The following is a 12,444-nucleotide window of genomic DNA, read 5'->3' as shown; positions in this document are numbered from 1 at the left end:
TCATTCTGCATTGCCAGCACTCCCAGTTCTCCTGGTTTTGCTAAATACAGCAACCAAAGCGTAGTGAGTAACTGATCACGAAAGGGGAAGGACAACCACAGTGAAGTCTCTATGAAGTCTTCATGGTATCTGAGTCTTCAAGTGTTTATAGCAAGTGCAGTTACAGGTCAGTCATTGGCTTCAACATGAGACAACATCATTGGGAGGAAAATCATTGCCACTTGACTCAATACAGTGGGGAATGTGCTATTCTGAGGGCATGTGAAGATTTCGTCCTGTGGCCTTAGGTAATCTGATGTTTATTTAGGTCATCCTCCTCTCCCTGATGTTCTGTGCACTCATTATTCAGTCATCACACCTCTAATGGTAATGGTCTAGACACAGTGACTAGAGACCCCAGAAACAGCTTACCCTGGATGGGTGTGAGGTGGGAGGGTAGAGAATGGCAGTAAGAATAGGAAGTTCAATGGTAGGCTGTATGAGCACAGAGGGAGAATATGGGATAATTTCTTCGCTACTTCTCCAAGAATATAGACCTATCCTCATTTCCAAGGATGTTGTAGTTAGTTCCTTTACTCTGCTCTCACCAGATTTACTCTGCTGGCTGCAAGACAGAAAATGAGCATGTGTTGAGGAGGAGACAAAAATAGTTCATCTGTCATCCCAGTCAAGAGACTTGAATATATGGGTATTTTGTGCTTAAACCTAGAGACATTGCCAGAACCTTCTTGCACATAGAATAAGAGCAACCACACATTCTGTTCTATAGTAGGTAGTCCTGTTCTTATCTCCTGTAAGTAAGTGAAATGCAAAGTCTGATTATTGTGACATTGAAACTCACTGATACTACAGAGTATTTTGTTGAGGGTTGTCTGTTGCATGTATCAAAGGTAAAGGGGGAACATCAGGCAGCTGTAATAGCCAAGTGATTGCCACATGGGTCTCCCTCATCATTCTTTTACTTGCCCTTTAACCCCCTCCATCAGGCACAAGAGTTTATGGAGTAGGTGGCCTATTTACTACCAAGTGGGGAGGGAGATGGTTCTGATGAAGTTCTGTTTTCATTTTTTAAAAAATGAGGCTGGCAAGTTTACTGGTTTCAGATATGAGAGCTACTTTCTCCTTTGAAAAGAAGACTTCTTATTTTATGTAAGTCACAGTTTAACTTCACTCCTGGTTCTCAGGTATGTGTCTCTGAGCAAGACAGTGGAACATTGTGAGGCTGGGTCTCACCTTCTGAGATTCTAATTTAATTGTTTGGAAAGTCCTGAACATCAGCATTTTTAAAAGACCCTCTGGTTAATGATCACAATAGCCTTTTTAGGTACATAGTGTCATTTTCTCTCATTTTACAGTTGAGGAAACTGAGGTACAAGGAAGACAATTACACTTGTGTAATTTTATGTCGGTTTCAGTGGCTGAACTGAGTTGGAACTTGGGTGTTTGGCTCCAGAGCTTTCTGTGGTGCTTAGATAGATAGGCAGACAGACAGACAGAGAGACAGACCATAGAGAGTCACATTGAAATAAGAAAAAAAATCCTATTGTTCCTCAGTAGTACTTTAATTCAATGCAGTTTTGAATCTAATTGAATTTTAATTGATATTTTTATAACTGCCACAAAAACAAATTACGACTATCTACCCACGACATATATTTGACAAAATAGTAACTTGGAGGGTACCTAGTAATTTATAACTTAGGAACCTACATATTATGGAAGCCTATTTTAAAGGAAGTCTATACTTAAGGAATCCTATTTTAAAGCTAATATTTTTCTATCCCTCCATTCCTTCTTTTCCTCCCTCCCTCCCTTCCTTCTTTCCTTCTTTTCCTCCCTCCCTTCCTCCCTCCCTTCCTCCCTTCCTCCCTCCCTTCCTTCCTTCCTTCCTTCCTTCCTTCCGGCTGCCTTAAAGGCTGTTGTATGACTGCTACTCTCCTTTTTCACTTAGAACCCACTTTCAAATGTTGAGTTTCATGAAAACCAAATAAAAAAGACATAGAAAAAAGTGAGGGGTAAGATGGCTCTCATGAAGGCTCTACTCTCTGATGGCTTTGTGACTAGTTCTTAAAATTCACAGTTGAAATAAACTTCTCCTGTCTCTCTGCCAGTCAGAGAGATAACATGAGTAGTAGTAAAGAAAAATACCATGAAAGTGACCAAAGAGAAGTGAAACCCAAAAACTGTGCCAAAATTAGACAGAATTCATAAAAAAATATCCAGCTAACCAGGCAGAGCTCTCAGCCCTTGGTTCAAGGCCTGGTGATCATGACTGTATTATTTGGGTGAAGAGTAACAGTTGGGTGAAGAACTAACACTGACTGGTTCTTTCAGCTTCTTTTTCTACCACCTTTACTTCTCATATTTAAAAAGGATTCAACCCTTTCTTAAATAAAAGTCTTAAGTTTAAAGAGAAGAGGGAATTTCTTCCCCTAAGGCACATGCAAAAGTACATGCTTTGTGAGGTAAGCTCCCTGTAGAAAATAATCGGTGCCAGCCCCCAGAATGATAACGTTTGCCGGACTCTTCCCCATGTGAGCAGAGCAGAGGGTGTCTGCCACCAAGTTCAGCAGCGGCTCCCTGAAGTAAAGGGGCCGAGTATCTTTCATATCAATTATTTTTGTCTTTTAATGTGTGTTTCACACACGTTTATTTTCCTTTTGTTTTACATTTTCCTTTAGTTTTCTTTTTTTCTGAGTTTTCATTTGTCCTTTTTATCTTAACTTTAACAACTGCTTTAATGGTTTCCATACTAGAGTAACCAATTGTATTTTACTTCCTGATTTCTTATTCTTTCATTCTCAGTTTATCTTCTTTTGCCTTCTAGTCTTTCAGTTTACCTAGACTCTTCCCCTATCTCAACTTCTCCCATCTTTTTGTTTTGTTTTGTTTCCTTTTTGGTATGATGGGGTGTGGAAAGCTTCTCTGGTTTGCTTCTTCCCTTTCTAGATTTCTTGTATTTTGAATTCACAAATCTTGTTCCTTCTCTGGACTGGTTGTAACAATATATTATAGTTTGTGTTCTGAAGAATCCGCTAGATGCTATTAGCACCTTGTAGACATTCTCCGTTGGACCTGTTGCGTGAGGAACTTCTTCCCTTGTAGTGAAGGTGCAGTACCTAAACATGAAGACCCTTTTGCTGCCATCTCATACAAACGAACTGAGCTTGCATGGATGAAACCAGTAGACTCAACCTGCTTGGTTGGCAATGTGGCATTATTTTTTTTGCTCTGTTGGTCCCTAATGCTTGCTGTATAGTACTTAGAATTCTTAGTCTTTTTTTTTTTTAATTGTGACATGGATCATACCATCACACCACGCAGTGAATTCGGCTTCATACTTGGATAGAAATTGCAAACGTGTTAGGAGCCATAACCTACCACCCCTTTACACCACATTGTACTTTTCCCATGTGTCCAGTGACTTCTGAAGTAATAATACTTTAGTAAACTTTTATTGAGAAAGTTAAGCTTGACTCAGTACTATCACCACTTTTCAGAGGAACATTGCAATAAGGCCTTTCTGTAAGAATTGCTGTGTGAGGAACGCGGCACATGGCCTGATCTTTAAGTTAACGGCACAGAAACAAGCAAGGGGGTGGGGACTCTTCACGGACCTCCTTAGGATTCCTGCTGGTGGGGGAAGTAGGTGAAGCTGTTACATTCTGATTTGTGTTATAACCATATTCGTTTTCTTTTACTATTCTGTCTCCTGAACTGAGGAATTATATTCCAGTTATCTCTTCCAAGGAGGACCTTTATCTTAAATTTGTCCACTTTTGGTGGGCATACTTACCTTTCCACTGGTTATAGCAATTTCCTAACAATTTTCCGTTACAAAGAATTTTCCTTAATTTTATTTAGTTTACATTTTCAATTAGTGATAAAATACATTGCTTCTATTCCAGTTTCACTGACCACTGTGAATAATTGTTTGGCAGCATCTCCCTAATCTTCCAATCCCAGCCTGTTAATGCTTTGTCAGGAGTTTAAATTCAGTGCAAAGAGGTAAGATTTGCATGGTTTAAGCTGTAATTCAGAGAAGTAAGTCCCTGCTGGAAATATACTTCTTTCTTCAGATCAAAATTCTACATCTGAAGCAAATGGGAGACCAATAAATCACATAACTTTTTGTAGTAATCTTTAATGAAACCATCAGATCCCAGAGTTTACCCGCGTTGGAATCTATGATGGCTGCTATTATTGCTTGGATCTACGGTAGAGCCCCTTAAGTTTGTTTTAGATCATTATTAATTTGTTCTAACTCAGCCAAATCAACAGAAAGGTAAATATCCACCAATACAAAGTATTTTTCAAAAGTTAAGCAGTTTTTGGTAAAACCCCAAACCTTATTAATCTTTTGCAGATGACAACTCGTATATTGCTGATGATTAAAGATACCCATGTGTTACAATAGGGTTTCAGACTCACAGCCCATCTCTCTTTTTCTTGATCTTTCAGTAAAATCATAATGCTAAACTGGTGACTTTATAATCATTTCCTTGGCAAAAGATTAATATCATAAGCACAGAGGAAAAGAGCCCTACTTACACACAAGTGTCTTCAATAACAGTGGGAGAAAACAGGATACTACTGGCAAAGTAAATTGCTTTTCTTCTTAAAACGCTTTTCTCCTTCCCATCCTGCCCCACGTGCCCAAGTGTAAAAGCCCCGCTTTGAAACTACTTCATCTTGTAGATCAAACACTTAAGAGAAAATGACAATAATAAAGCCCCAAACATCCTAGGAAGAGCTGGGAGAAAGCCCTCCAGGACAGCTGGGAATACATCAGTGTAGAAGTATGTAACTATGTTGAATGCACTATTTGTGTTTCTTATGTACACGAGTGAGAATTGCAGTCAGGTTTTAAAGAATTATGCTAAGTTTGACGCTTAGTCACTTTGGGGGAGGTCCTTTCCCTCGGTTCCCCATAGGTTCTTTAGTTGCCAACTTTTATAAGTTGGGAGGCTTTGGTAATAAAGGATTCTTGTGAGAATTAAAAATTTTTCTTTTGAACAATTATTTCTTATTTTTCAGAATAAGAGCTAGAATAGTCATAGTTTGCATTTTACCTGTAAAATACAGAAATACATAATCCTTTTAAAACAACTTTCAAAATTCACACCAAAGATTCTACCCTGAAATAAATCATTAACAGCAGGTTTCTGAGATTTCTCCATCGGGCAACTAGTTTGTTTCAGTTACAACCAGGTGTGCCGAGAGACCCCGACACATTGCCAGTTGGCTGGGGCTGGGGAGGCCGAGCTCGCAGGCGGCTACAGAAACAACGCATCACTGACAACTTCCATTCATCATCCCAGCCTTCGGCCAGAGGTAGAAGCTGGAAAGAATGGGCTCCATGTGCGTTCTCTGGGAGGAGCCTTCAGGACTTGTGCACTTTTAAAAGAAACCCGGTAACAGTCTTTCATGTGAGACTAGATGTACCTGGAGGACTCAGACAGGGTGCCGTGTGGTTAGGCTTCCCTCTTACAAATGGCCTCTCAGCTTTGCAGGCATAGGGAATGGACAGGTGTGTGGGGGCACAGATGTGAATGAGCTCCTTGCAAAGCTTTGAAATGTCGCTTCTTCCTCTGGCATCTGAGCCAGGAGTGAATCTTCCAGAACACCTACCTCATGGCAAGCATGACAGTGCTTTCATTCTCATTTTTACACCTTTTCTGAGGATTTCCCTGACCCCTCCCCAACCCATTAGAGTTGTTTGCAAATGACTTTTGTGGCCTTTTTCTGACTGAAATTTCTCTTTCTAGCCCCCTCCCTTTGTCTTCTGCCTAGATTAGGCTCATCCAGAGTCTGTGTTTTCCTTTCTGTTAAACCAAAAGACTAGCTCCAGATTTAGCAAATGAAGCTGCATACCAATAGCCAGCTCAGTTCAACAGATTAAATTATTCTAATTTGGAATTTTTACAAATGATTTGGGAAATGAAGACCCTACAAATACTTCTAAATGGCTTCAAGCATATCCTGACTGTGCTTTATTTTTGGAGTAAGGTAAATAGAACTGTTTTCTAAATATGCCCAAGAGATGATTAATAAAGGCAATATCATTTACTTTGCCCGGATAGCTGTATTCAGTCATTGAAGAAAAAAAAACTATCGGAGGCTTTTATGTGAAAACTCCACCTCTCAGATGCCAAGTGATCAAAGTGCCGGGGCTGCATGTGAGATCAATAACGCGCACATACACTGGTCACTGAGAGCACCGGTTCCTGCTGGCCTGCACACTGACTGTTTTGGCAGGCAGAACTAGGTGTTTTCCCGTGTCCATTGGGTAAGCATATGTATTTTTTACTGGTGCATCTTAGCTGCTGATGCCTGAAAATTTGGCCTCAATTGTTTATAGAAAGGAAAAGCAATCTGAGCTGTCAGCCTTGATATTACCTAAACCTGCATAGAATGTGGTAAAATAATGCAAGATTTGTTTTTTAGGCCTGTTTCATATTTTCCAGGCAATAGATCAAATCAGTTCAGGGTTCATTTTTAGTTCTTTAATAAGCTGACACAGTATGTTGGCAGTAAAATAAGAATGCACTTTTAACATGGAAGTGCCATGTAGTCGAACTTGCTATTTGTGCTATTTATTAACATACCTAGAGCACCCTCGAGAATTGAGTGTAGCACTTTCAATGGGGAAACTGAGATTCTTGCTCTTTTCATTGTAATGAGCCCTGTCCCTCACTTCTCTCTCACTGTCTCCATTTGGTGTCTTAGCCCTATTCGCTCGTGAACTCCTGCTTTCTTTTTTCCTGCAATTTATGTGTTTTACACACCAAACAAGCAGTGAGAAGAATTAATGAATCACCCATTATGACTCTTCTCTCATGTTCTTCCCTAAACCTTGACTCCTCCGTATGTTCAAAATGCCCTTCCCTAGAGACTCCTCCTTCACTGCGATCAGGTTCTCATGCAAAATCATACCAGGAGAGCCACCCCTGACCACCACACCTAAAATGTCAGCCCCCAACCCTGACACTTCATGTCGTGTTTTTTTCCTGCTTAGCACTTATTTCTCCACCATACTTTACAGTTCTTTTATGTCCTTGTGTACATATTATCTGTTTCTCCTGCTAGAATTTAAGCTCCATGGGGGCAGGGGTTGTCCTGTATCTCCAGAGTCTGGGACAGTGCCTGGCATGTAGCAGGCACACTCCATAAACATTTATTAAAAGAATGAATGGAAGTCATTTGCTCCAGGCTTTTGTTTCTTTGCTACATGATGAATGATGTATTTTCACAGTCTGTTTGAATGCGGTGCACTGATGTCTCCATATGTTTCACCCCATCCCCACTGAAGTAGGGTGAGGGGTAGGTAAGTGTGACCTATGCTATTGTCTCCTGGAGCCTCATCCACCAGCCCAGTGGTTAAACGTGCAGGGCTTTATTCAGTGAGCCAGCCTTTTTCGAGACATTTTCTCTGGGCCGCATTTCTCTTCAACACCATAAAAAACAGTCTTCCCTCCTGCCTGTCTGGATTCTGTGCCTCTTCTCCTTCCCCAGCTTTTTTGGATGGTTGGCAGCATGGATTTGAGCTAAACAGCTTATTCCTTCTTCACATGGTAACACAGTTCATGCCAGTAAAGAAACCAGCACAGCACTCCACCTATTGGAAGGCAGAAAAAAAAAGACTGTGTGGCCGAGCGATGCTTCCGTTGGCCACACTTGCAGTCCTGGTGACCGTGACGAATCCGTGGAACCTTGCCGTTGCTTTGCTGGGTGCCAGGAACATCCAGGGCTGCTCTGATGTTAAGTTTTACTGCCCATGAAAGCAAACATCACCTCCGTCATGGCCAGTTAAACAGTATCTTTTACAGGGGACTTCTGCATATCTGAAACCCACCCATCCAAAGCCAAAAGTAATGCCAGGGGGAGAGATTTTATTCTGCCATGTTTCTTACAAGAGGAGATCAAGGGTCAACTCAATTCATAAAATTACTGCAGTCATTTTTCAGCTGGCTGAGAGACTTCACAGATCAAAAAATACAGTGGCTTCTAAATGATTTCTGATATGCACAATTCTAGTGTTTTTTCTTCTCAGCATGTGGTGCAGAGCCTGCCAGAAACCATCTTTGCAGCTATTGACAGGCAGATTAGAAATCATCCACGATGGTTTCCATCATTTCTCCACAGGCTGGTCATCCATTTAAACCGCTTAATGGGAGTTCCTCTCAAAGCCCGCTTTGTACACACTTTTCGCTTACATTTTGCTCTTCTCTTTCAGTGTGGAGCTCACCTTGGGCACATTTTTGATGACGGACCCCGTCCAACTGGCAAAAGATACTGCATAAACTCGGCTTCCTTGTCCTTCACACCTGCAGACAGCAGCGGCGGTGCGACAGGGGGTGGGGGCGGGGGCAGCCCAGCCCAGGCGGACAAAACGGAGCTGTAGGGGCCGGGGAGTGATGGAGACAAGTGTACTTAACACACAGCTAATCAACAGAATTCAGAAGTGTCTATCCTAGATATATTTTTTCAAAAGAATATAAGGGCAGTTTTGTGCTATTGATACATTTCTTCTTTTGCTTAAACAGAGGCTCTGGCCACTGATGTATTTTGCTATTGATTAGATGCGGAACTGTTTATAACTTTAGCGAGCAGAGATAGCTTTGTAAAACTTCTCTATAAGCCAGTTAAGCACCACTTGGCATTATTTTCTTCACACACATAGCTTCTTTTGAGATCCCTCCACCCCCTCCTTGGTTAAGAGGCTGAAGGCGCTTGGTCTTTAAGTGTGGAAATCGAGATCTCCTACACAGTGTTAAACACCAGAGCTCGGAAGTGCAGGGCACCAAGACCTACGAGACACATGGCCCTGAGGCATTTGTACAGATAAGGATGGAGTGATGCCTTCTGAGACATCTTAGCTTTGTGGACAGTTTGAGCTAAGGTCGTTTATTCTCACTAAAAGGGTGTGAAGGTCTAAAGTCTTTCCTTATGTTAAATTGTTGCCAGATCTGAGGGGGTGCACTGAGTATTGGGGCAGAGGAGTAAACATTACCTCACGGTTAGGCCTTTATTTTATTTTCCATTGAACACATTGGAATGTAAGACAACTGTAAAATGTGGAGCTCTGTTTTGTCCAAAGTTCACAAAGAAGAACACCTGCCATTGCCTTTTATAAGTCCGTCCCTCCACACCTAATACCAGCTGCATCTGGAAGGGCATTTTGGTGAATTCCACTGTGTAAACTAAAATATTGGGAACAACGCACTTCATCAAGGCAGCAGCAATAGGAGAGCAGAGAAGACCAAAGAGGAAGTCCTGGGTGCTGATGCAGCCAGTATTACGCAGAAGGGCTGACAAGGTGCTACAAACAGTACCGCAAGTACCACACAGAACCCTAAGGGAGGGACTTTGTGTGCAAGTTCAGGAAGACCCTGGAGAGATAATGGATATTAAAATACAAATAGCCAGGAGCTCGAGTCCCACCCTTGACACCAATCTGTTGTGCGGCAAGAGACAAGCCATTTAGCTTTTTCATGCCTATCCCTCATGTCTAAACTGGGACTTACATTATTTGTAAAATAATTGACACTCTCAGGGCAAAATTACAATATTATATTGCTATACAGTTAAGATCAGTGTTGTAAAATTAAACTGATCTGGTTCTAATTGCCTCAAAGGCCAAACCCAGGCATTTGAAATGGAAAGAAGCAGAGAGGAGGTACAGTTAGCTGATTGGTATGGAAACAGTTGGGCTAAGAGCCAGAAATTTTTCTTTGTAGCAGTATGGCTGGTTTTACTCTGAGAAGCTCTGCTCGGTTGTATAACATGTAGTCTGGTGGGATGGCTGTCATTGTGCACCAGAAGGCTTTCATGGGTCTGAGCTGCGGTGTTACAGATTGATATCCCTGGAGCCAGGTGTGAAGGTGCAGTGTATGGCTGATATGTTTTGTGTCTGTAGCCTTGAATGCTAACCCTGAAGTGCAGTTTTTTGGAAATTTTTTTTTGTAAATCTTTGAGAGCTCGTGAAGATTGATGTCTTTCCTTAGACATACCACAGCAAAAACAAGAGAGGCACTTGACAATGTTACAGAAATGAGAAAATGAGAAGTTGTGACAAATCGAAATGTCAGTGTGGTCATGTCCACATTCCTGTATGTGTCTGCAGCTTCCTGGCGAGGCCCTGACATCCCAGTGACTCTTCCTTGTCATGTTTGCTACAAGTTTGCAATTTCAGATAAGTTATGCTCGTCTTCCCTCGGCTCCCAGGTGTTCCCCCTCAGGCCCTGGGGTCACTCGGGAATTTGCAGGTTTCACTCCCCTGTAGAAATGAGATTTAAAATTTAAGATCATTGAAGCCTCAGCATCCAGACGTTCCTAGAAGTCGTTCCCAAGCTCACAGAGGGAGCCCCAACATTTCCCTGTGACCCTGAGATCCCACATGGAATCGGCCAGTGTGAAGTCCGCCCTTGGGGGCGCACACAGCCCTTCTCGCGTCACTGCAGTCACGTGTGGCGGCCCGCCCCGGCGCGGGTTGGACACGAGCCACAGTGTCGGGACAGACAAGGAAGATAAATTAGGGGCTTCTTTCCTCTCCCCAGAGACTCTAGGTTCTCTTTGTTCCTTCATTTTTATTATAGGGCTTAACATTTCCCTCAAAGAACTCTCTTTCTAATCCTTAGTCTACGTTTCATGGAAAGCCAGTTTTTATTCTACCACGTTTTCCAGCATCAACTTTAAGAAAAATGTAACATCCATAGAAAAAAAGTGGGTGTATGCATGTGGTTTAATTCCAGATTGCTTTTGAGTTTAAGTGGTATCAAATTTCAGTATATTTCTGTCTTATGTTAAGGAAATATATTACTAAAATGTCAGTGAGCAATAATGTCAGCTGTCGAGCACTAGATTTATTTTTGCAGGATATGGAGTGCAATGAACTGAGTCAATATGGCGAGGTGTATGTGATCTGTGGGAGTTATGCCATTTAGCATAGGAAATGCATGGGACTTTCCCTCTCTGCTCTCCAGCCCTTCACGCGCTGTTAGGAGATGCAGGTTTCTGCTGGTGTGTGCAAAGTATGTCCAGACAACCATGCAGGATGGATCTGAAGAAAGCAGCAGTGTCTATTGTATTAGAGAATTTCTCCGTGTTTAAACTTTTCACTTCTTACATGCATTTAAATTCTTAATGCAAATGACATAGTAATTTAAAATCCTCTCCATGTTAACCGAATTGAATGTCTTGCTTTAAATACAGAATATGATGAAATGGATTACCATTTGTTCAGAAGGTCAAATATTATTTTTGCTTTAGATAGCTTTGTAATAATATTTCTTCAAACAATTCAAAACTTTTGAAAATGATGTGAAATTTTCATTATAAACCCCTTTCCTATGTTTATTATATACAGGAAATATGCAATAAAATTTCTTTATAAAAACGGTTGCTAAAGACTCCTCATTTTAAGGCACAGAGACGTGGACCATCTGTGGGTGTTTGCAGTGGGCCTCCCTGCTTCCCTCCTCACCCAGCTGACAAGCCTGCAGTTGGTATTGCGGGCCTGTTTTCTGATGCAGCCTTTGTATGCTGGGGCCCTGACCGTGGTGGGGTCAGCCCAACTGTCCACACCCCAGGCCCCAGGAAGGGGCCCTGGGGATTCGAAAGGTTGGAGAATTATGCATCCTTTGCTTTACTTCAGCGGAAACCTCAGCAGTGTGTGTATGTTCTTGTTTCAAATATGAACTTTGCGGCGTTTCATCATGATAACTCTGCAGGATGAAATGCAGGAATGATACCGTGCTGTTACCTAGATTTCTGTTAAAGCATTTGGTGGGAAACTTACACTGTTGTCAAGAATTGGTCTCTAAGGAAATACATTAGGAGTTCCCCATTGCTCACTGTTGTATTTACCTTTAAAATAACTTCTTCAGAAGAGTTTCTGTATATAGTCACGTACCACATACTGATATTTAGGTCAACGATGGACCGCATTTATGACGATGGTCCCACAGTGTTATAATGGAGCTGAAAAATTCCTATTGCCTCGTGACTACATCGCATAAGGCATTACTCATGTGTTTATGGTGATGCTGGTGTTCAGGGTTTGTGGAGTCGACAGTGGTGTGCAGTAATGTCCTGGGCCTTCACATTTGCTCCCCACTCATCCACTGACTCACTGGAGCAGCTTCCCGTCCTGCAAGCCCCATTCGTGGTAAGTGGCCTAAGCAAGATACCATATTTTTTACTGTATTTTTCTGTGTTTAGATATGTTTAGATACACAAATGCCATTGTGTTGAACTTGCCTACAGCATTCAGTACAGTAAGATGCTGTGCAGGCTGGGAGCTTATATTAAATGGCCTCGAGGTGTAGTAGGCTGTACCGCCTAGGTTTGTGTTAATGCACTCTGATGTTAGCACAACTACAAAATCACCTAATGACACATTTCTCAGAAAGTGTCCCCATTGTTAAGTGATGCATGACTGTA

At 41.8% G+C, this 12,444-nt stretch overlaps 1 protein-coding gene across 1 annotated transcript in view; it reads left to right on the top strand.

Annotated features, from left to right (window-relative positions):
• The window catches only part of MSRB3 (methionine sulfoxide reductase B3), a 171,116-nt gene extending 159,721 nt beyond the window's left edge, over window positions 1-11,395 (top strand). The window contains 1 exon segment of the mRNA XM_045829719.1: window positions 8,237-11,395. Coding sequence (XP_045685675.1) covers window positions 8,237-8,404 — 168 coding nt within the window. The 3' untranslated portion in view covers window positions 8,405-11,395.
• The last annotated feature ends 1,049 nt before the right edge of the window (window positions 11,396-12,444 follow it).

The sequence above is a fragment of the Phyllostomus hastatus genome, unplaced genomic scaffold, assembly GCF_019186645.2.
Source record: "Phyllostomus hastatus isolate PE091 unplaced genomic scaffold, TTU_PhHast_1.1 phas_scaffold_93, whole genome shotgun sequence".
NCBI classification, from domain to species: Eukaryota; Metazoa; Chordata; class Mammalia; order Chiroptera; family Phyllostomidae; genus Phyllostomus; species Phyllostomus hastatus.
This window is presented reverse-complemented; position numbering and strand designations above follow the sequence as displayed.